Source organism: Argentina silus, assembly GCF_951799395.1.
Source record: "Argentina silus genome assembly, chromosome: 8".
Taxonomy (NCBI): domain Eukaryota; kingdom Metazoa; phylum Chordata; class Actinopteri; order Argentiniformes; family Argentinidae; genus Argentina; species Argentina silus.
Genome location: NC_139662.1, coordinates 14,350,097 through 14,373,996, shown reverse-complemented (window position 1 = coordinate 14,373,996; position 23,900 = coordinate 14,350,097). Strand labels below are relative to the sequence as shown.

The 23,900-nt window shown below is 46.7% G+C and overlaps 2 protein-coding genes across 4 annotated transcripts in view; both read right to left on the bottom strand.

Annotated features, from left to right (window-relative positions):
* Positions 1–10,388, bottom strand: part of LOC310807906 (kinesin heavy chain-like) — a gene marked incomplete at both ends in the record, with an annotated part of 17,538 nt that extends 7,150 nt beyond the window's left edge. For all 3 annotated transcript variants that reach the window (XM_083674560.1, XM_083674559.1, XM_083674561.1), the window contains 13 exons: positions 439–507; positions 700–878; positions 1,131–1,279; positions 1,910–2,058; positions 2,983–3,087; positions 3,756–3,880; positions 5,256–5,343; positions 5,650–5,705; positions 5,926–5,974; positions 6,673–6,777; positions 7,120–7,193; positions 7,705–7,792; positions 10,260–10,388. In XM_083674560.1, coding sequence (XP_083530686.1) covers positions 439–507; positions 700–878; positions 1,131–1,279; positions 1,910–2,058; positions 2,983–3,087; positions 3,756–3,880; positions 5,256–5,343; positions 5,650–5,705; positions 5,926–5,974; positions 6,673–6,777; positions 7,120–7,193; positions 7,705–7,792; positions 10,260–10,388 — 1,365 coding nt within the window. The remainder of the gene's footprint in view (positions 1–438; positions 508–699; positions 879–1,130; positions 1,280–1,909; positions 2,059–2,982; positions 3,088–3,755; positions 3,881–5,255; positions 5,344–5,649; positions 5,706–5,925; positions 5,975–6,672; positions 6,778–7,119; positions 7,194–7,704; positions 7,793–10,259) is intronic.
* Positions 10,389–11,417: 1,029 nt separating this feature from the next.
* Positions 11,418–22,160, bottom strand: mbd6 (methyl-CpG binding domain protein 6). The gene is made up of 13 exons (XM_083675169.1): positions 21,974–22,160; positions 20,917–21,128; positions 20,572–20,711; positions 20,007–20,109; positions 19,334–19,502; positions 16,544–18,799; positions 15,320–16,290; positions 14,875–15,004; positions 14,517–14,662; positions 13,580–14,323; positions 13,238–13,284; positions 13,003–13,069; positions 11,418–12,915 (listed from the first exon to the last, which is right to left on the bottom strand). The coding sequence occupies exons 3-13, from the start codon at positions 20,685–20,687 to the stop codon at positions 12,844–12,846; spliced, it is 4,821 nt and encodes a 1,606-aa protein (XP_083531295.1). The 5' UTR covers positions 20,688–20,711; positions 20,917–21,128; positions 21,974–22,160; the 3' UTR covers positions 11,418–12,843.
* Positions 22,161–23,900: the final 1,740 nt, after the last annotated feature.

Sequence of the window (23,900 nt, the reverse complement as noted above, 5' to 3'; positions counted from 1 at the left end):
TAACATATCAGGTTCTAAAGTAATTAATTGGGGTGGGTACAGATAATAATACTAGTTTATTTGCATTTAGCTTGGTAATAATTCATTTTTATACACATGCATGTGATTCAAATCCATTTAGTATTTATTTAGATGTCATTTCTGCTACCATCACTCCCCCTAGTGTTGAAAACGAAAAATACTATGTATACAATGTCACCATCCAATTATTGTGTAAATGTATGACAAAACATAGAAACAGAGAGGGTGTGTGTGTGTGAGGGTGTGTCAGGGTGTGTGTGTGTGTGTGTGTGTGTGTGTGTGTGTGTGTGTGTGTGTGTGTGTGTGAGAGGGTGTGTGTGTGTGTGTGTGTGTGTGTGTGTGTGTGTGTGTGTGTGTGTGTGTGTGTGTGTGTCCGACAGAGAGGGCAACAGCATGTGTGTTGGAGTGTATCCTTACCTCATCCTGGTCCATCATCTGCTCCTTCAGCTTCTCAACAATCTGGCACTGCAGATTGATCTCATCATCCTGATAGAGAGAGAGAGAGAGAGAGAGAGAGAGAGAGAGGGTGAGCTGGTGGGAATTACTGTAATTTTGGACACTGCTTTATCAAATAATCACTATCATCCACTCAATGTGTGTGTGTGTGTGTGCGTGTGTGTGTGTGTGTGTGTGTGTGTGTGTGTGTATGTGTGTGTGTGTGTGTGTGTGTGCCCTAACCTTGTCATCCAGCTGCTTGTAGAGCTTGCGTATCTCCTCCTCGTACTTCTGCCTCTCCTCCTCAGAGATGCGCACTACGATGGAGGAGGAGTCGTTGTCCAGGACGGGCCGCTCCTCCACAGAGTCCATACGCACCACCACGTCCGCAATAGAACGCTCTGTCTCAGGGACATCCTCACCTGGAGAGGGAGCGGAGGAGGAGGAGAAGGTGAGGAAGGACAGGTAGAATGGAGGATGAGAGGATGGGAGGATGAGGGGATGAGTCATAATTTCTTTCTTACAGGCTTATATTCCTGTTTCACTTTAATCTCATTTAAATCAGATTTTTCAACCAATATAGATCAAAATAGATTTCGTCGGTGTGTGTGTGTGTGTGTGTGTGTGTGTGTGTGCGCGCGTGCGCGCGTGTGTGTGTGTGTGTGCCCTCTCACCGTTCCTCCAGCGGTTGAGCTCAGCCTCCAGCCTGGTGATGGTGTCCTTCATGGACTTGTTCTTCTCCTTCTCCTTCTCATACTTCCTCTTCCACTGCTCCGCCGTCAGCTCCAGGTTGATGGACGCCGTGTTCCGGATAGTCTTGGCACTGAGAGACACAGAGAGGGAATCAATACTCTGTTGTATACTGCGGGTGTTGTATACTGCAGATAGGTTACATATGAATCTCTGTTCCTGATGGTCTTGGCATTGAGAGAGACAGAATTTTAATCCGGGGCATATACAGTATGATGTGTATTAATTGATGATGTGCTCCTTTTTAGTGTTTGTGTGTCCTTTGTTGTGTGTATGTTTTAGTCTGTACTTATTGGTGTTGTATGTACACTATTGTCTGGTGCAATGATAATAAAGCATCTTATCTCATCTTATCTTATCTTACTTGTAACTTCATATAGGCTACATATGAATCTCTGTTCCTGCTACTGCATGAATCACAGTAAATAGAATGCATGTCTTCCTGATGTTCTTAGCACTGCAACGTCACAGAGATGGAGAACAACAACTCTGTACTGGACTGTAGTTCACAGAGAGGGCTTATGCCAAATCTAAGACCTTCCAGCCAGGAGTGCACTTTGTTTAATTACACAAATGTAACACATCAGTGGGTGGGTGGGGATCAGAGGAGGCTGGTAGAGGTAGAAATCATAGGATGGGCTCATTGAAATGCATGGAATAGAATGAGGAATGCCCCCTGGTGGGAACATGGTGTGTTAGCTACCGTTGTCCAAACATCAGGGTAGACTTGGTCTCGGCGTCGTTGTAGGAAGAGGGAGAGCAGCAGATGAACATGGTGGTGCGACAGTTCCCCCCCAGAGAGTCCTGCAGGATACGGGTCATCTTGCTGTCACGGTACGGGACGTGGGTTTTCTACACCAGAGGAGAGAGGAGAGAGAATGAGTAAGAGGCAATAGATCCAGGTTAAGCAAAGGCCAAGACTTAATCACACTACAATGGAGACTTTCCTTTAAAAAAGGATTTCGGAGTAGGTCTAATCTGTGTCTGGGAAACCTGCCCTTAATCTGCAGCATCTGACTCTTTTCCCCCGGCCCAGTATGGCCAGGAGAGAGTTGGCATGGACAGGTGTGTCTGGTGAGTTGGCATGGTCAGGTGTGTCTGCTGAGTTGGCAGACGAGATGGTGGGTTGGCATGAATTGTCATTAGCATGTCCATGGGGTGGGTTGGCATTTAAATGTACTGGTATGTTGCGTGGGTTTATACAGTAGAGTGACATTGAGAGGGTTAGCAGACCGTTGCTTGATTTATCTTAGAGTTTAGTTTTGGGACTATTCCATAGGTTCTGTTGTACTAGGCCAACTAAAGGAACTACAAATATTCAAAATAATTTGACATGTATTTCCCAAGGTCTGATGTTTAGTGGGTTTGTAGGGATGTAGAAGACAGAGCGGCTGGAATTATTAAGAAGTGTGCAAGGTAGATACAGTAGCTGTAATACAGATGTACAGTAGCTGCCTGTACTCAGTGTCCCCTCGGCCAGAGCAGAGATCACGTTGCCTGTGTGTGTGTGTGTGTGTGTGTGTGTGTGTGTGTGTGTGTGTGTGTGTGTGTGTGTGTGTGTGTGTGTGTGTGAGTGTGTTCAGATACAGTAGCTGTAATGCATATGTATCTGTACTATCTGTCCCCTCGGCCAGAGCCAAGAGCACGTGTGTGTGTGCGTGCGTGCAAATGTGTGTGTCTGTGTGTGTGTGTGTGTGTGTGTGTGTGTGTGTGTGTGTGTGCGGACGTGCGTGCGTGCGTGCATGTGTATAAGGTAGATAGCTGTACTGCACTCACAGTCCCCTCGGCCAAGGCAGAGATCACGTTCCCCAGGGCAGACAGAGACTTGTTGATGTTCTTAGCTTCATCAAGGACAGCCCCAGCTGCACCAGTCTTACTGACCTGAGAGAGGGAGAGAGAGGGAGAGAGAGGGAGAGAGAGGGAGAGAGAGAGAGAGAGAGAGAGAGAGAGATGATGATGAAACTGAATGAATGACTGTGCCTAATTGACCAAAGGAGACTGACACCCCAGTGTCTCTGTGCCCACAGTGTCAGCTCTGGGTTCTCGTAAAAGGAAAATGAACAAAGATGTTCCACATAGCGGCCCCACAACTAGGAACTGCAACTGTAAAGGCTTAATGAAACTTTCCTGAACCCTTTACATACATGCATATCAACAAATACATTAGCAAACATACATACTAGCAAATGCCATTCACTGTCACCTTATTACTACCAGCCAGATCAACCAGGCAGAGTTAACCCTGTGGACCCTGCAGTCTCAGAAAAAAGGGTTCCAAAAGGGTTCTTCATTTGTCCCTGTAGGGGAACCCTTTGAAAAACCCATGTTGATGCTATGTGGAACCCTTTTGGGTTCCATTTAGAACTCTATGTGGAAAAGTTTCGACATGGAACCCAAAAGGGTTCTCCATGGTGCCAAAAAGGGTTCCCCTACAGGGACAAATGAAGAACCCTTTTTGGTACTAACTAGGACCTTGCCCAGTAAACCAGGTAAATATGTACCCCTGCCCAGTAAACCAGGTAAACCAGGTCAACTAGGTCAACTCTTACCTTCTCACTACCAGCCAGATCCACCAAGTAGAGTTTTCCACACAGTTTCTGCTCCGTCTCCACATGCTCCTGCTTGATGTTGATCAGGAAGATGCTGTGACTGCGGGAGCTGTGCTCATTCATGTCTATGGAGGAGAGAGAATATGGTCAAACACTTGTCATTGTTTGAAGGTACATTCAATATGGTCAAACACTGTCATTGTTTGAAGGTACATTCAACATGGTCAAAGATTGTCATTGTTTGAAGGTACATTCAACATGGTCAAAGATTGTCATTGTTTGAAGGTACATTCAACATGGTCAAAGATTGTCATTGTTTGAAGGTAAATTCAGTACTCGTTCATGCCTGTGGGGAGAGAGCATTACATGGTACATTCAGGATTCATTCTTGTCTACCAAGACAGAGAATACAACAGTCAAGGATAGAGTAGAGTAGAATAGAATAGAATAGAATAGTATAGAATAGAATAGAATTGAAGAGTACAGTCTAAAGAGCACTACAGACTGAGGATTTTCATGTCAATACAGTACACTGCAGGGGAGGCTGGTGGAGGTAGGAAACGGAGGACAGGCTCATTGTAATGCATGGAATAGAATAAAGAATGGTATCAAAAATCAAACACATGTTTGATACCCTTCCTCATTCCATTCCATGCATTGCAATGAGCCTGTTTTCCATTTTCTACCTCCACTAGCTCTCCTTTACCGACCTCGGACCTGCCCAAAGGGAGAGCTCTTGTTACCGTGTCTGTATATATCTGGTTGCAGTGGTTCAATACCAAGAGAGCTGAGAGCATTAGTCTGCTATCATCACTGCTCTACTGTGAGTCAGCATCAGACCAGCATCAGGCCTGCCAGCAAAGAGCCAGCTGGACCTCTGGAGACGGAAAAACACAGTGGAGGTTGGTGGAGGTAGAAACGGAGGACGGGCTCATTGTAATGCATGGAATGGAATAAGGAATGGTATCAAACACACATGGTCACACGTGTTTGATACCATTCCTCATTCCATTCCATGCATTACAATGAGCCTGTCCACTAGACTATAACTGCTGCTTATGAGGGCAATGTACTGTAACGCTCACAGTGACTTTGCCTGAGAACTAGAGGGTATTTGTGTTAGTAAGTGTAGGTTCCCTAACTCATCCCTAGGCCTTTAGTTCAATGGGCTAACGCAGAGGACTCGGGTTCAATCCCTGTCGGTCACATCAGCCGAGAGCAAGATTGAACATTGTGAATGTAGAAGTCCTCAGGATAAGACCAGAGTTGCTTCTTATATGGACAATGTAAGGATGTTAATGGATGTTATATAAATCATGACACACAACGTGACTCCAACTGTTATGTCACACTGTGTCTTCAATGCTCGCATTAGCAAGAAGGCACGGAACTGGATCACGCTCTCAGCTTCAGAGTGTGGCGACATCATGGAATAGACTACTAATAGGTCTAATGTTCCAGAATCCCATTTTGCTGATCTAGACTGTTTTGAAGACTTACTAGTCACAGCAACATGGCGGTTGTTCTTCCCCTCATCAATCACGTCCATGACCTCATCGGGGCTTGACACGAAACGCTCGGTGCAACCCTGCAGGAGGAGGAGGGGGGAGGGAGTGAGGAGGGTGGAGAGAGGGGGGGAGGGAGGATAGAGGGGGAGGATGGAGGAGAGAGGGGAGGAGAGAGGGGGGAGGAGAGGGGAGGAGAGAGGGATGGGTGACACCGTAAAGGGTGCAGTTAAAATAGTCAGGGTAAGCACTGAAATGTTCAGTGTAATCCTACATTATAGCGGGAGTAGGGTGAAAATAGCTAAGGTTGATATACAGTAACAGTAAAGCGCTAACATGTACAGATATAAATACATGTATATAATCATGAAAGATGATGTCAAACCCACCTTCACAAATGGGACCCTGTTCTTGTCCTCGTGGACAGCCAAGTTTGTCTTAGTCACTACAAGTTAAAGAGACACACATTCAACTTCTGTGACGTTTGTGAAAAAGAAACAAGCATCGGCATCATCAGTGGAGACCAGGGGAGTCCGTCCTCTGATTTCTACCTCCACCAGCCTCCCCTGGTGGAGACAGTTTTTATGAAGGCATGACTTGCATGTATTGGTAATTGTATTGCATTAGGCATTGGCATATACAGGTGGGGAAAATGCAGGACTAACCATCCAGCAGATCACGGATCTTGTCCATGTAGATTTCAAAGTATGAAACCTGTGTATAGAAGAAAGAGCCATAACAAACAAATCACATTAATTGGCCTGAAGCCATCCAGTGCATGCTATAGCATCATATTAGAGCCGAACATAGCCTCTGAGTCATGCTAGATAATGGCCTTGTGGCAGTATTTTCTGCTTGTCTTAGCAATAATATGATCTACACAGTTTTTCTGCGATGAGTTAGATAGTTTAAAGGACCTAAGAAACTGTTTTGGTTTCCACAGATTCCTTCTGTCCCAATTGATGACTCATAGTGGCCAAAACCCCTCTGATTGGTGGCATCAGTCCAATGCTACACAAGTCACACAACCAATCAGTGACATAGTCTGATGTAAGAGAGTGTCTGATGTAAGAGAGTGTAATCATCCTATTTTTACAGTGGACATCCACTCTCATATTATTTTATTGATTTAGACAGCACAGACATATATGGGGTGATAAGTGGTCTCTGGTTGGAGATCACACAAGTTCTGTGATGTGGAGAGGGATGAAGTTGGAGGAGATGGGGAGGGATGGAGGAGATGGGGAGGGATGGAGGAGATGGGGAGGGATGGAGATGGGGAGGGATGGAGGAGATGGGGAGGGATGGAGGAGATGGAGAGGTATGAAGATGGAGGAGATGGGGAGGGATGAAAGATGGAGATGGGGAGGGATGAAAGATGGAGGAGATGGAGATGAGTGTGTGTGCGGCACCTTGATGTGGAACTCCAGGTTCTCGTCCATGCCAAAGATGTGGTTGAAGATGTCCTCTGCAATCCTGGGGATGATGCCCATCTGGTTGGAGTCATGCAGCTTCCCCTACACAATAGAACAGAATAAAATAGATTAGATTAGATCAGATTAGATTAGACTAGAATAGATTTGATTAGAATAGAATAGAATAGAATAGAATAGAATAGAATAGAATAGAATAGAATAGAATAGAATAGAATACAATAGAATAGAATAGATTAGAAGAGCTTCTTGCTCCTTGTAGGTTTTGTAGATGGTGTGGAAGTGGGATTGTTTAGATAAGTAAAATAGCACAAATATGTCCTGTAACTATGTCCATTTACATGTTCATGTATGCTTCTTCCAATAAAAAGGAGTTTAAAAAATCAATATTATGGGATTTTGATAATAATTGTGAAGCCTCCGCACCTCCATGGTGTGGGTCTTCCCTGAGGCGGTCTGTCCGTAGGCGAAGATGGTGCCATTGTATCCACCCAGCACATCTACAGGACAACACAACACAACCAACATCACTGGAGGGAACTGTGGAACATACAGACTCTCCCAAGGGGCTTTAGGTTTGACAGGAGGAGAGGGAGAGTCACCCCTGATATTGACTCAGTGATGGAGGCAACGTAGATGATGGAGAGGGAGAGTCACCCCTGATATTGACTCAGTGATGGAGGCAACGTAGATGATGGAGAGCGAGAGTCACCCCTGATATTGACTCAGTGATGGAGGCAACGTAGATGATGTCATTGACTGATTTAATCAACTGATGAGTCAGAACTAGATATCTTAAGCACAGTGACACACGTCATTGGTTAGAACCCCACACTGACTCCTCCCTTCTCTTTCGTACATCTCCATTATTAATAGAATAGAATAGAATCCCTCCCAAAAACAGGAAAAGTATCCTATATTTAATCAGGTAAATTGACTGTGAACATATTATAATTTGCAGCAGAAGAATAGAATAGAACAGAATAAAATAGAATACAATAGAAGTGTTACCCTTAACGATCTGCTTGGCGCAGGTGTTGTAGACCTGCTCCTGGGTGGTGTTGGTAGGAAACACCCGGTCGAATGCGTACGACTTCCCCTGTGCAACGACAAAAACATTCCCCAGGTTAGTTCGGTTAACCAGCTACTTCTGTCTCCTTTTTTCTCTTATATTTCTATTTTCATGTAACTAGAATTTCAACAGAAATGTGTCTTTTGAGTTTGTCCTGTCCTTCATGTGGTAAGCCAAACACAGCAGGGAAAGCAGAATCAAGGCATAAACATACTGAAGAGTAATATAATGAGGGACATTTATTTTCATCTGAAATTTGTGCTTTATCCTTTGAACAAAATTGTTAGTGCATATTTTTTATGTATACCCCCTAAAACTGGAAATTGGAATCAATTGTGTTTGTGGTTCTTAGTTTTCATATATAAACAGGGAGGGAGAGGCCCTGTCAAACAGTGAATAAATGAACAGTGACAGATGTCAAACGGAGGGTCAGTCAGAGGGAGCGCTGCGGCTTAGTTCTGTAGCTACTTAAAATCAAGATTCAGAATAGCTTAGAAGGAAAGAAAGGGACCAAAACAAAAAACTCACAGCAAAAAAATCTCCCCAAGGACAGAGCAGATGGAACCAGAGGACATAGAATCTGCCTACACAGTTGGTTTGCATTCAATACAACAAGCGTTTCAAGACATTGCAATGTTGTGATATTGAATGCAACCTTACAGGTTGGTCACGAATATACTATGGGAAATTATGTCATCCCTATACAGTATGACTGGCACTGGAATTGCAGCTGGCTAGGAGTTGGCTGGACTCACACATCATACTAGCATGCCAGGTTTTGAAACAGGGAAGAGAAGGTTTAGAGTCAGTGACAAAATCATAGTAATAGATGGATTAAAGATTAACATTCATTGTTCAACATCTTGAATGTCACTCTCATTAGAAAACAATCAAAGAACAGCCTGTCTCTATCTGACCTCTTCATGTCATTAGCAAATTGAAATGATCATCATCATCGTCGTCGTCATCATCATCACCACCATGACAAAATAATATCCCAGAGAGTAAGTAGAAAGAGAGAGAGAGAGAGAGAGAGAGAGAGAGAGAGAATGAGAGAGAGAGAGAGAGGGGGGGGTAGTAATTAGCAGGTACTAGACTATAGGAAGAGTGGGTCGGTCTGTCCGAGGTTGTGAGTTAAATATTGATCTTTCCCCTATATGCATTATAGATCATGTTCTAGGCCCACTGACTAACTGAGGGGGGGGGGGGGGGGGGTCCCTAACTGGCCATGCTGCTAAACAGGAAGTATGACTCTTTGTTTCCTACAATCTGATTTTAAACCCCATCCAAAATACCTATCCCTAACCTTAACTTCACCCCTTACAGCGAGTTAAACCTAACCCTAAGCTAAGAAAAAATAGCTAATTTACTTGCTCATGAATTTCAAGAAGATTTTCCATTTTCACCTCAGGCTAAGGTGTGTCCACTACCAATAAAGACGTTCACTACACTCTGCACTCTGCACTCACTTTCTCCTTTTCTGGATGTGATAGGACTAGATACATTTAAAGGGTGTACACGGATGGGAGTAACACCTGCTCCTAATCAAAATTAAAACACAATCTTTGACCAGATCCCAGCTGCTTCTATCCGACACTTGAGGGGGGACAGACGGGAGGGCACAGTTCGCCTGTAATGAATAGATCTGACAAGACAAGACACAGGACTAGACTAGAATAGAATAGTATAGACTAGAATAAAATAGAATAGAATAGAATAGAATAGAATAGAATAGAATAGTAAAGAATAGTATAGAATAGAATAGAATAGAATAGAATAGAATAGAATAGAATAGAATAGAATAGAGATGGAAATTGCCTTGCATATTAAAAAAAAAAAACCCACTGGCAATACAATTCCAGCCTTGATGAGCTGGCCACATAAATCTGCTGTGTTATTGCCCTTGGTGGCCTTCCTGTCTTCCTCCTCCTGATGGCCCCTACAGACCAAGAGGATGAGTTAGCTAAGTGATGCTGTCTATGCATCTAGAGCGTCTCTGTCTGTCTGCTCAATGGCTTCACTCTTAAGGACTATGGCCATCACCTATATGATAAGCCAGACATTAAAACCATGATCATAATAACAATAACAACAACAACAACAACAACAACAACAGTATTTCACTACTCAAATTACAATAAGGCAGAACATACTTTTTTTTTTTTAATGAGAACAATATTTCAATGCATATTGGCTGTCAGTCTCTATTGAAAATGGTTCTGTGATCACAAATGAAGGTTTGTGCATGTCAGTAATGGACATCGGTTCGTGTAGACCACAAGACCAGCCAGTACTGCACTATGTTCACTACATGTTGATAGGCCTCTGCGCATTTCAAAAACAAAGATAGGCTGCACCATAGGCCTATACGTGGTTGAAAATAATAGGCCTAATTTCATTCACAACTTGGCATTTTATATCCTATGCAGTCAACAAAGCCAGAAAAAGGTAAATAATTTATTGATAAGGTTATCTGACCAACAAAGCATCTTACCGCGACCGTGACAGTGTCATCTCCTTGGAATTTGGGGATAAATAGATCTCCACGCAAGATCTCCGATTGATTCAGAGGGCGAAAGCGACATAGCACCTTGATATTGCATTCTGATGTTACTTCGCCCATTGCGCAAAATTCAATTGATGTTGTTGGTGTTGTTTTGGAATAAACTGGTGGAGAATCAGATGTGTGCAGGTCCAGTCGACCGTGCAATAAGTAGCCCTAAATGACGGATAGGCTACGCAGATGCAACGGATCGTCCTTATTCTGCTGACTTTGACTGGTGAGAACGGATGACCATCAAGGTTGAAAGAAGAAGTTATCCCCGACGTGAAGCTTGACAGTTGACAACGAATTTATTACAATTTAGACGCAAAGATCGATATCTTGAGCATGTCGCAGAAAGAAAGAATTTCGAGGCTTGATGTCAATTTAGAATAAAATTCGCAATAGGTTAGGCTACATAATTGTATGAATAGATTTCCATAAAGGCTACAGTTGAATTCCTCCGTGAATGATGCTCAGGTCGAATTATACGATGTTGTCTTCACTGTTTTCCTTGGATGATGGTACGGTCGGGCCGGTTGAAGGTGAGAGGCTGCAGAGGACGGTGAGGTACACTAGACTGTTCTGTTGCCTGTGCTGGCGTTGCCCACAGTGTTCGGCGTATAGGGCGTGGTCTGACTATTCCCGTTAAAGTGGTACCCACCTCAGCATCCATCCACCGGATGTAGCAGCCTCATCATCACGGTCCTTGCAGGCGGGCCAAATGTCGCCTTCTAGAACTGTTTGACTCGGCGAATTATAAGGATTCTCGCCTACAGATATTGTGACACATTCCAGACACATTCCGCTTATACACTGTGCAATATCGTGTTATTATGGATATATAGAAGTGTGTGTGGAGATTATTTTCTCTATAACATGCATGTATGAAATATAGTTCCAGGTTGATTCTAGTTCTTTCTCTCCCCCTAGGAACCCTCTCTTCCAGTAATGTGAGACTCATCACCAATGGGAAGGCATTGAAATTATTGATCAAGGTCTGAGTTTAGGCTGCCCCGAACCACACTCTGATGCAACAACGATGACTTTGCAAAGAAAATGCAAGACTCATGTCTGTATAAACAACACCAGGCACAGAAAGACGGTTATCTATTTTTCTGTAAATAGTTTAATATTAAATAAAAAAAGACTCCCATATAAAAAGAAAGCTACAGTCCACAATTTAATCTTGGTCTTTTTAACATAAGTATTGAAAGCAAGGGTAGAATGAGAAAATATTTAATTACATTTCCCGGAAGAAATTCACAATTCTTGTTTTCTCTCTTTCTCTCTCTCTTTTTCCTAACAATATAAAAATCAAAATAAAACACATTAACTGTACAGTATGTACAAATTCTCCAAGTGTAGAAATTGCATAATCTGCTTCTTTTTCATTTATTTAAATACAGTAAGAGAAGCCAGTATTACTGAAGCTGGCAGATACTGTGTAGAGAGCACAGCCATCAGATCGGAGGGACAAAGAGAGAAAGTACAACTCTATCCAACAAAATACATTGAGTTTAAAAACCCACACAAATATCTTCTCAACACACACCGTCTCCAACCATTCTTCCTATGACAGGACACAACTGAAATGTGCATTGCTTTCTAAACATGAATAGAACAGAGAACATAAAGGTGAATCTATTATTTTTGCCCTTGCCCATTTTCCACACCTATCTGGTTGTGTGTGTGTGTGTGTGTGTGTATGGGGGCCTGAGACTACATATGCTCTTGGGTGGAAGATATATGGGCCTCGTCCTGAAACTGCTCCTAACCCCTACCCCTACACACTTCAGCAAGATGATACTGTAGTAACTCCTCCTCATGCACTCCACCTTAACTATCTTTCCTTCCTCTCAGATCTGAAATGAATGGAGAGAAGAGGCTAGGGGTTGTTTCTGGACAAGACCAGGGTCTGGGGGGGGGGGGGGTTGTTATATAAGGCTGGTGGGGGCAGAAATCGGAGGACCGTCCTCCGATTTCTGCCTCCATCAGCCTCCTCTGCTGGGTATGCATGATTACCAGGTGGCACAGTGAGAGGGCTCAGCAACAGCAGGTGTCTAACGCTCTCTCATTCTCTCTCTCTCAAACATCTCACTCACACACACACACACACACACACACACACACACACACACACACACACACACATACATGCTATTCAAGTAGATGCCCCTGCCTCACAGTTACTTACACACACTGAGAAAGAACAGTACAGTTTGTTTGTAGACATAATTCTAACACTTACATCATAACGGATTCTCCAATCACAAAGTCAAGCAACCGACAGACTAGCAGAGAGGACCTAAGTGAAAGCATCTGTGGGAATTCTCTCTTTTAATGTTTCAGCTAGATCACTCCCCGGTTTAAAAGGTAAGAGGTTGCCGTGACGATATATTAGTGCAGTTGAAAAGAAGAGTGCGGGAGCGTGGACCGATAGGAAGGAGCAGTGGTGGAGAGGGGGGCGGGTCGAAGAGGCTTCTAAACACCATGATTGGCTGGTATCATTGTCTGTTAGGTAATCGTGGTCCAATCACTGGCGCTGGGACCGAGCGCCCCGCCTCCTCCTCCCTCGGACAGACCTCTCAGGCTTCAGCAGCACCACCTGAAACAACAACAACAGAAATAGGTAATAGGTACTGATACAAGTCCAGCTATCCAGTGAGTGTTGCAGAGAGGCCTGGGGTCTTACTGTAGGTTTAGGTTCCTCTAGGGCAATGGCATCCATGTCTCTGAAGTCCTCCAGCACATTCTGTAGCCTGAAACACAATAGAGACAACGTCAGCCGATAGTCATGAAACACGCACACAAACACACCACACACCAGAGACAACGTCAGTCAATAGCCAGGACCAATTCCCATTCATAGCAGAGTAATCAAGCGCTGTGTCTGATTCGACCAAGACTGTAAAGACACGTCAACGTACGTTTGTTTCCTCTTCCTGCCTCTCCTGGCTGGTTGTGCAGTTGGTTCCTGAGAGGGAACAATAGGGCACAGAGATTAATAACCAATAAATCACATCACTAAAGCCTTTACTGAAAACACACTTTTGGCTACACATAACAGCATTAGGGCTGTAAGTGGCATTTCTCGCCATGCAAAGTTCAAAGAAGATTTTCAAAGGGCTTAAGGAAGTGTGTAGTCAGATCAGGAGAGGCTGGTGAAGACAGAAATCGGAGGAAGGGCTCATTGTAATGCATGGAATGGAATGAGAAATGGTATCAAACACGCAATGGCCTATGACCTCTTAACCTCCCCCCAGACTCACCCTGGCCTGTTCTGTGTGCTGTAACCCCCCAGTCTCCTCCTTGGGGCAGTTGCTGCCCCCCCCTCTAGGGCTGAGGTACCCCCCAGCCTGGGGTAGATCCCCCTGTCTCTGCGGAGCAGCGTTACCGTAGGGGCAGATGGCCCCCACACCGTCAGTCTTGGCTTCCTCCAGGTAGGTGGGGGGCAGGGGGGGGTCGGTGGCCGCCCCAGGCTTGCTCTGGGGGGGCGTAGCTGTGGAGAAGCTGTCCGAGCTGGGTTTGGGGGTCCCCTGGGCCGGGGAGTGGGCGGCGGCCTCCATGTTCAGTCTGGAGAGGTCGGGGTTCCGGAGGGAGCAGGCTCGGCGGGGGCTCAGGGAGAGGGGGGCGCTGGCCTGGGGGAGGGTGGAGGGGGGGTCCCCTGGGGAGTAGGAGGAGGGGGGTAAGGCACAGACGGCTTCCCCCCCCACCCCAGGACCCCCCCCTGACTGAGCTGCGGCAGCTTCCTGCTCCTTAGCGCTGACCTGGAGGAAGGAGGTGTAGATGGTGTCCATGAAGGAGGCGTAGGGGTCCAGCACCCTGCCTGCGGACCCCTCCCCACGCTGGGGTGTGCTGTGGGCCTGGGTGGGGGGTGGGGCGGGACAGGGGCTGGGGACAGAGATAGGCTCTCGGGCTAACTGATTGGCAGGGATGTCCTCTCGAGGGGCAGAGCCGTCTGTTTCTTGCATGGGAATTGCCTTTTCTCCTTCTGTGGGTGGAGCCATGTTGAGCTGTAGGAGGAAGACATAGGGATATAGTGATCAGTTAACTATGCAGATATTTCGGAAACTAAACTGAAACTATGCCCTGCATAATCTATTCTAGGATAATCCCACAATGACAGTCAAATGGGCAGCAGAGGTGACAACATAATCACTCAGATGATCCCAAACAACACCACAATAAAGCCTAAAAGAAACCTACCTGTATGTTGTTGATGAGGTTGATGGCTCCGTCATGGCCCTGAAGCAGAGGCATGCCCAGAGCAGAGGCCTGGACTGGGGGGAGGAGGAGAGGGCCTGCCCCTAGACCCAGCAGACTGTGGAGGCTAGTCAGAGCAGACAGGTCTCCTACAAATACACACACGTGTTTGAGACAACATGTAGATCATCTAATATCTACTACAAATAGCATTGGCTGTTCTCTTGTATTGAATGGTAGCATTAGCATTATTAGCATTCTGGAAGTCAAGTTCAGCATTGACCATAACCAATAGTAAATAAACAAAATTAAAGGTTGATTTGACTAACCTAGGACCCCAGGGTTATATAACATGACTAACCTAGGACCCCAGGGTTGAGGAGCGTGGGCAGCAGCTGCTGGAGGACAGGGTTGTCCTTCCCCTGGACAGACAGAGGGATGAGGGTGTCCCCACCGTCAGGACCACCTGGTGAGCTGGACAGGTGGGACACCTTGGGGGAGGACAAGTGATAAAGATCAGGCTGACAACCAGACCTGGGCCAATCAACCTACAGGTAAGGTCAGATACGAAAAAAAGTATTTGAGATGTGCTTAACTTAGCTTAATGTACTGTAAGTAGCCTATAGAAAGTATTTGATGTTCTGACCCAGGTTCATTTTTATAACTGAATTCGATTCTTTGGGTATCATGCAGCATGCAGGTATCAGTCTAATTCAGGTATCTCTTTCCTGAGGGAAAACAAACACAGGTAGATGAAGGGTTGCATTCTACAGGTAAGGGAGGAGAGCTACAGGAGGGAAGCCTACCTGGGACTGGGGTAGTTGGGGTTGCTGGGTTGGGGGTAGCTGGGGGTTGGGCGGGAGGTCAGTGGTGCCCAGGGCGGCGGTTAGCAGAGCAGGGCTGAGGGAGAGGAAGGCCGGGGGGGGCAGGGGGGTGGGGAGAAGGAGCGACTGCAGGGCCTGGAGAGAGAGAGAGGGCCCCTCGGCTGGGGGGAGGAGACCCTGCAGCCCCTGGAGAGCCTGGAGAGCCTCCAGGAGCCAGGGGCCTGGCAGAGACGACGGATCCAGGAGACCAGAGCCTTTATCCAGGGAAAGGCCTTCCAGAGTGCCGGGGGGGAGCTGGTGCTGCTGGAGTGGGGGGAGGTCCAGACTAAGTTGGCTCACCTGGCCCAGCCCAGAGAGAGGCAGCATAGCCGCATGTTGTTGGCCTAGCAGCAGGGAGGCCATGAGTAAAGCCTGGAGGCTCGGTTTCTCTGCCAGCCCCATGTCGCCATCCTGGCCTGGGGTAGGGGGTGGGAGAGGGTTCATCAGCCCCAGGAGGTTCAGAGGAAGCTCTCCCTGAGCTCCGATTAAAGAGGGTAACATGGTAAACAAGGAAGAGTTGTGATTAATCTGTTGTTGTTGTTGTTTGTGTTGATGCTCTTGATGGGATTCTTGTTGGATGAGTATTTGTTGCGGTTGTTCTGAATGTTGTTGTTGTTGATCAGAGAGTTGATGGTGGTGGTGTTGCTGCCACAGCCCCAGCCCCCCCAGGGGTAGAGAGCCCAGGAAGGTGGGGTCCAGGAGGGAGGGCAGCCCAGCCCCAGCTGTGGTGGAGAGCAGCTGAAGGAGCTGCTCCTGGTTCATGAAGGGGAAGGCTTCAGCCAGGGGCAGGGGACCGGAGGGGTCCCCCAGGGATGAGGGGGGGCAGTGGGGTCCAGGGCTGGGGCTGCAGCCCCCGCCTGGAGTTTTGGTCACTGTGGAGCCTTCATGGTCTACAGTCTGAGGATCTTCTGGCCCTAAAGAAGAAGAGTAGGAGGAGGAAGAGAAGAGAGAAACATGAGTAACAAATGGAGAATAATCTAATGCTCACATTCATGTAACATTTTATGATGTTAGGCTGAATTGAGTGAGAGAAAAGAGAAACTATAATCCAGGTATAACATTTCAATAATATCATCTGGTGAACTACCAAGCGTCAATAGAAAATCAATCAATGCTCACATCACATAGCAAGGCTTCATCCTGAAAGAAAAAAATACTTATTCTCACCTGTAGTATTGTGTCCGGGGGGAGTAGTCGCAGTGGTACAGTCCGCACCCCCCTCCGCCAAAGGCACAGTGGAAGAGGCCGCCAGCAGAGCCAGGACGTGGTTACTGAGATCCAGAGGTTTGGGGGAGGTGGTGGTGGAAGTCAGGGTGGTGTCCATCTCCCCAGCCCCACCGACCTGTGGCGAGGCCTGGGCTACGGGAGACTGGGACATGGGGTCCATATGGTTCAGGGAGTGTTGGAGCCTGTCTGGGGTGTGTGAGGCCGACGAGGGGCTGTTGCGATGGGGGGCTGAGTGTGTGTTGGACAGAGCTGTAGAGGGGGACCGTCTCTGTGAGGGACTTGCCCTTGAGTGTGGCCGCGTCGGAGACTGTGTACTGCTAGACTGTCTGGGCTTGGACTGGGAGGGAGAGAGGGGGTGTGAGGAGGGGCTGTGTGTGGAGCTGGAGCGAGAGGGGGAGTGTGTAGGGAAAGGTCTGATGTTGAGGTGCGAAGGAGAGGGGGACTGTCTGGGGCTCTGTCTGGTGCTGCTGCTTCCTATGTTGTGACCGGGCCCCAACCCAGACCCGGGCTGGGCTGAGGCCTGGGCGGCGTGGGCGTTCTGCACACTCAAGAGGTGTAGCAGGGCTGAGAGAGGCTGGGTCGGCGGGTCTGGATGTCCAGAGGAGAGGGTAGTGTAGTCCAGGGCCTCAGCCTGCCTCTGGGGCCCCGTGAGGGGGAAGGACTGCCTGACAGAGAGCCTCAGAGCCTGGAGGTGGTTCTCAGGCATGGCAGAAGAGGAGGAGGAAGGGTTGGTCAGGGCCAGGGCTGAGGCTGAGGTAGAGGAGGGTGTTGAGTGCAAGGCCGAGAGGTTGATGGCGTCTGATCCCAGTGGCGAAGGCGTTCTTGCACTGTTCAGCTGGGACTCCTTCAGCATGCTGAGGACCGTCGGCGAACGCCGCTGCCGTTTCCTGTGCTGCGCCGTCCGCTCCGTGGGGGAGGAGGAGGAGAGGTGGAGGGGGGCACTGGAAACCAGGGACTGGACCAGGGGGTGGGGGGGGAGCAGGAGGGAGGCAGCAGAGGAGGGAGGATGGGGCCTAGCAATGGAGGAGGGAAGGCTACTGCTGCTGTTGTTGTTGTTGTTGTGGTGGTGGTGTAAAGTGCTGTTTGTTACCTTGGACTGCTGTGCCTCCTTGGAGACCTCCGTGGAGGACTGGGTCATCTGGCTGGCCAGCTGGGCCTTGGCAGCCGCAGACAGGAGGCTACTGGCGGGGAAGGATGCTGGGTGAGGCTGCCTCTGGTGGTTGAGGAACGGACTCAATGGGAGACCAGAGGGGCCGGCAGCACCTATCCCCAGGCCTGAGCCTGGTCCCGGGGCAGAGCCAGGCACCTTCATGGGTCTTCCACCCTTCTCAAGAGCTAGGGACAGGATCTGAGGATTGCTTTGGTTGGTCAGTGAGTTTGGGTGAAGGATGTGGTGGTTGTTAGTGCTACTGTTGTTGCCTGAGTTCTTGATCTGCTCTAGGATGTCCTCCAGCTTGTATTTGGAGAAGGAGGGGAGGTTAGGGGAACCACCAGGGAGAGGGGAGTGGGGGGAGGAGGAGGAGGATTTCCTCCTGAGAGGGTACCCAGCCAGCACCCCCCCTCCTCCTCCTCCACCACCTTGGTCAGAGAGAGAGGAGGCAGAGGGGTGGCGGGAGCGCCGGTGGGGGGAGGGGCAGGTCATACTCACAGACGGAGAGGGGGGGGACAGGGGTGACCCCCCGATAATAACACCATAGGGGTGGGACTGTGTTCCTCTGCCTCCCCCTAGGGTCCCAGGTGAAGAGGGAGGAGGGGGGGAGGAGAGGGGACCCCCCAGGCGAGGTGAACTGGGGGTGTCCAGAGTCTGGATGACCCTCGGTCCCTGGCTGAGGTTCTGGGGTGTGGGGGTACGGGGGGACCTCTGAGGAGGGCCATAGCCAGGGAATGGAGAGGTGTTCGGGGGGAGAGTGAGAGGAGGGGGCAGTCTTCTCAGAACCTCTGGAGGGTGGTGGTTAGAGTTAGTGCTAGTGTGTAAAAGGGGGGAGGAACCATTGTACGAGTACATGAGCTGGGGGGAGCTTCTAGGACTCCCACAAGGGTTGGGGTTGAGGTTGAGGTTACTGTTCTGCCTGGACTGGACTAGATGGTGATGGTGATGATGATGTTGTTTAGGGGGGTAAGTGCCGCGGTCTTCATCCTCCCGGTCCACTCTCATCCTCTTTGGATCTCTGTGCTCCACAATGCCACCGACAACCTCTGCAAATTGAAAATAACATTGCAACATCATATTCTGTTACATTCATGAAATACATAATTCAATAACAACATTTAATAGCAACATTTCAATGGATGTTTCAAGTAATGTATTATAACCCTGAACACACTCCACTGCTATTACAGTAATGGATTACAGGAGCATTTCACAATCCCACAAAGTAGATATTTTCAGTAACATTTTACCAGCTGTATAGTAACTGTTTAACTCACCTAATTGCCAAATAATTCCGGGAACACTCACCCCCTAGAGTGCCACGTGTTTATGTGGTATTTACCTAGCAACAATACTTTAATTGGCTACAAAATGAAGCATCATCATTTATGGATTTTTGGTGAATAAAGTCACTCTTAGCACTCTAGAATATTGACAATTTGGGCGACTTTATTCACCCTCGGCACAAAATGAGTTAACATCAGAATCCCAAAGTAGCTATTTTCAGTAGCAGTTTACCAGCTGTATAGTAACAGTGCAATAATCCTGTACTCCAGTTCCTGAACCTCTGCCATAGTTACCTGGGTGATGGGCGACGTAAGGCAGCTGTGACGCCTGCATACTGCGACACAGGGCTGCCATAGCGACCACTTTCCTGCGATGGTTGCACAGCTTGGTCATGTCTTGCTCCGTCTTCCCCAGCGGCTGGCTATAGGGCTGAACTTTGACACCTAAGCTGAAGTTGAACACCTGGGGAAAACGATAATATATAGAATAGCAGACACACACTTAGTAATGTATAAGCCACGTCCAGAAATACAAATATAAGCCACGTCTAGAAATTCAATTATAAGCCACGTCCAGAAACAATCCCCTCAACATTTACGTAGACGTGAAAGGATGACAAGAGTATAAGCAAGATGGCGAGAAATCCTCCATGCTTACAGTGCCCTCCATAACTATTGGAAAGAGGAAGTATTTTGTCTTCTTTTAGCTCTATACTCCAAGTTTGAAATCAAACATTACTGAGGTTAACGTTGAGATTCTCAGCTTTAATTCAATGTTTTCTTTTTTCAGATTGGTTTCACCAGCTATAAATTTATACATAGCCTATTTCAGGGCACCAACTATCCAGTTTACACCCATCCAATCCTTTTCGATCTACTCAAGAGACTAGGATGACAGGGCAAGGGATTGTTTCTAGACGGGGCCTTAGGAGTCCAAATTGACAGATAGCAGTTACGGCTACTTTACCTTGTGGATGACGAGCGGACACTCTAGGCCACATTTACACGTCCCATCTGTGGACAGGTAGGTCCTGACCTCCTCCAGGGAAGACAGGGCAGTGCCACTGGGACTGCAGGGACAGACAGGGAGGAAGGAGACCAGTCAGTGGTAGGACAGGAGGAAAATATTTGCAATGCCCAACTTCTCACTTTCCTCAGGCCCAGAGGAAGATCACACACCCAAATGGTCTGGTTCCCCTGTAGGTTTCTTACAGCCCAAGGGAGGCTGATGAAGGTAGAAATTGGAAGACAGGCTCATTGTAATGCATGCAATGGAATGAGGAATGCATTTCTACCCCCACCAGCATCCACTGTTCCAGACAGTGCTCTGACTGTATTTCTGACTGTATTATCATCCTGGCTTATCTGACTAAAACACTATAGGGAGGTTTCCCATATAAAGCCTAGTCAAAGTGAATTTATAGCACTTTCATGAATAAAGAAATTATTTATGCTTTTTCAGTTTGTGAATAGGCTTAATCTGTAAATGGGAAACCAGCCCTAGAACATAGCACTTTGTTGATCTTGTTTACCTGACATACAGCACATGCCCCTCCTCCGCTCTCCTCTGCCAGCCAATAGGGACGTGTATAGCCAACGTGTGGACCCCATCTTTCTCTCCGCTGCCACTCTCACTGCCTCCCATCATTTTGTAGCTGCTGCCTTCCAGCACCTTGGGGACAACAGAGTTGGGAACCAAATGATTTATGTATAAGAAAAATTACAGGGAAGAAATGACCACTGATATTATGACAGTAAGACTTCCCCCGAAGCACAATAGGAGTTCAAATCACTAAAGTATGTCAGATAACTTCCTCTGACACAGAGTGACAGGGATTATCGGATATTGAGAAAAAGAGTTTCTGACCGCATCTTACCTTGTCATCTTTGAAAAGCCAGGATCGGTATTGGCTAGGGTATCCACCTTTTGAAGGACATGATGTAGGAGGTGAAGCACACACAGACCGCCAAAAAAAAACGTTGATCTCCTCCTGCAGGACCGTCCCCACAGACTGTCCAAAGTTTTCCTATTTATTAGGTCCACTCCTCCTCCTCACCCCTGTAGCTGTCACTGGGGCCTGAAGAATGTCTGTGAATAGAGATACAGTGGAGATGGTTAGTTTGCTGTTATGTTAGCTCTAACAATTCAGAAACTCACATATTATACTGTTTTACGTCTGACTGCTTCAATAACCAGCTAGGGGTCTGAAACTGACGCAGAACCATTTTGATGGGCAGAGCAGGATGGGCCTTATTTAAAATAGAGATTAGCTAAGTTAGCTAGCTGGACATTCAGTGACACATACAATGTTATGGATGTTATTGAACATTTTGATTATTAACACAACTGACTAGATATGGATCCTGGTAGTAGATCAAAGTGACAGACAATGCCCACAACAACAGCGCGACCACAACAAGAGGGATTCAATGTAGCTCGCTAGCTAACGCTGCTAACTGACGCGGCTAAGTAAGTGTAGTCGTGACAGCTGACAGACGCACACACCAAGTGCAAAACAGTCGCATGTTTTGAAGGAAAGCACACTGAAGAGTATTATTCTTAATCAATGCATGCCATAGGTGACTTACTAGCTTGCAAGCTAACTACTTGGAGAAATCTATTCAACCATTCTGTTCACACACAAGCTCTGTTTGTGTTTGCGAAGTTTTGGAATCTTCTCTCCAGTAAGCTCGCGGGAGAATCCAGAGTTAGCTTGCCAGCTAGTACCGCTAAGGTGTTTTGGATGTCAATGTTATCTAATCTGCGAACAGTCTGATCGATCTATCTAAGTAACGTATGTACGCCATCAATCAACTCTCTGTGTCTACTACATCTGCCCCGTCCGGTTAAAAACAAAGGGCAATAATGCTTCATTTTACTGCGCCTATGATCTCCGGGGCTAAGCTAGCGAGCTAGCATTGACAGACATTTACTTGATTCTGAAGTGTCCCAAGACTGAAGGATGTCCGATCGTCTTGCCAAATTGTCCAACCGTTAACCCAGACTCATTTCGATCAATCCGGCGTAGGTTCAGATAGAATCCAGATCACCCGATGCACCTTTTAATTCCTATTTCACAGTTACTATTTTTTCTTGCAGATTCCGTGCAAAAAAATAATGGAGTTTTCTATCAGGCATGCGCAGTAGTTTGGCTAGAGAGTATTGTACCCATAATGCAACGGGACCTTTGTAGTCGCGACCCCCCTGGTAAAGAACAAAATAAACTGAGCGCAGATCTCTCTGTTCAAATAATGATGTAATGATACACATTATCCATTGTGTATTATGTAACGCTTCCCACTCCATATCTGGCTACAGTGCCTTTTCAAGTCTTTTTTCCCAGTTACTTTCCTACATACCATTCTCCTTATGTCCTCTAAAGGTTCCATTATCATGCACATTAAGGATATGGGTTGTTAAAAGTGCTATAGATAAGGCCTAATTCATGTTGCCGATTGTAAATTTCTGGCTGCACAATGAACTTCCTGAATAAATAGAAATATAGATTTATTGATTTGTTTTTTGTTTCTTTTTAACCAGTTGACATAAGTTCACCTCAGTATTTTCTAATGTACAACAGTGAGATGATGATGATGATAAATGAGAGCAATGATGCTTGTAGCATATAATAGGCCAAGTGTATGTGTGTCTTGGCTTGGCTTCTCAGGTTGTGTGTGTGTGTGTGTGTGTGTGTGTGTGTGTGTGTGTGTGTGTGTGTGTGTGTGTGTGTGTGTGTGTGTGTGTGTGTGTGTGGGCCAAGGAATGGACAAGTATCTGATTTCTCCTCGTCATCGGTCAGTACCCCAAGTTGCCCAGCTGTCTCAAACAGTCACCCTGACGCCTGGACTCAATCACACATACACACACATACACACACACACACACTCACCCCTCTGCTCTCACACCTCACTCTCCGGACACCTCTTTGGAAATTACCTGCACAAAGATCAGCTAAAAGAGAAGGACTGAATCAGTTGGAAGGGTTTTGTGGACCCAAGGTGTTGGTCATTGCACCCGAGAGGGACTTCTCTGGATCAAATCCAACTGGTGGAGGCTGAATTCACCATATTGTACCTCGGCATCCCAGATTTGATTTCTTCATTGACAGCATTAAGTCAAGTATGTCCCAATTTGAACAGAATTACATATCTGTGATTTTAGTGTAAATGTGAGTGGTAGCACATGTCTGTATTGGACTGATACATGTGGAAAGCTTTCACTATTATTCTCATTTAGTTGCAACTTTATATTAGGAGATAAAGAAATGTTTCTTTGCTAAATTGTGAGGGGACTGAAATGTAAAATCCATACAGAGGTTTTTGTTTTACATTGTTGTTATTTCTCCAGTCTTTCTCAGCTCAACTTCTGCCTGGCAAGAAACCCAAATTTAGCCATGATGAGATTGAGTTACGCTTCCCAAGAATAGTAGAGTGGACGTGTGTATTTTGGAGTGTGTCTGTGCAAGTGTGTGTGTGTTGGAAGTAAATCATCTTGCGGATGCCTGTTGTTTTGCTAATCATTTTAAACCTCCCATACCTGTGACCAAGGTTCCATAAGTGTCATAGACGGTGACACGTTTGTGTCAAGTGCGACATTGAACTGCTACAGAGATATACTGAGACCAGTAGAGGTTGATGGAGGTAGAAATTAGAGGACGGCTCATTGTAATGCAGGGAATGGAATGTAGAAAGGTATAAAACACATGCTTTTGATACTATCCCTCATTCCATTCCATGCATTACAATGAGTCCGTCCTACAATTTCTACCTCCACCAGCCTCCCCTGACTGAGACAAGTGTTTCTGTTGCCTAAACTGTCTTCTGTTCCCAGGAAGCACTGTAGGACCAGATTGCGGGCTAA

Excerpts from the sequence above, each read along its gene's own strand:
- mbd6 (XM_083675169.1), bottom strand. The coding sequence starts at position 20,687 with ATGATGGGAGGCAGTGAGAGTGGCAGCGGAGAGAAAGATGGGGTCCAC. Across the intron at positions 20,110-20,571 it reads GGGCATGTGCTGTATGTCAG|TCCCAGTGGCACTGCCCTGT; the intron begins GTAAACAAGATC and ends CTGTCCCTGCAG. Across the intron at positions 15,005-15,319 it reads CCCAACTACCCCAGTCCCAG|GTGTCCCACCTGTCCAGCTC; the intron begins GTAGGCTTCCCT and ends TCCTCCCCCAAG.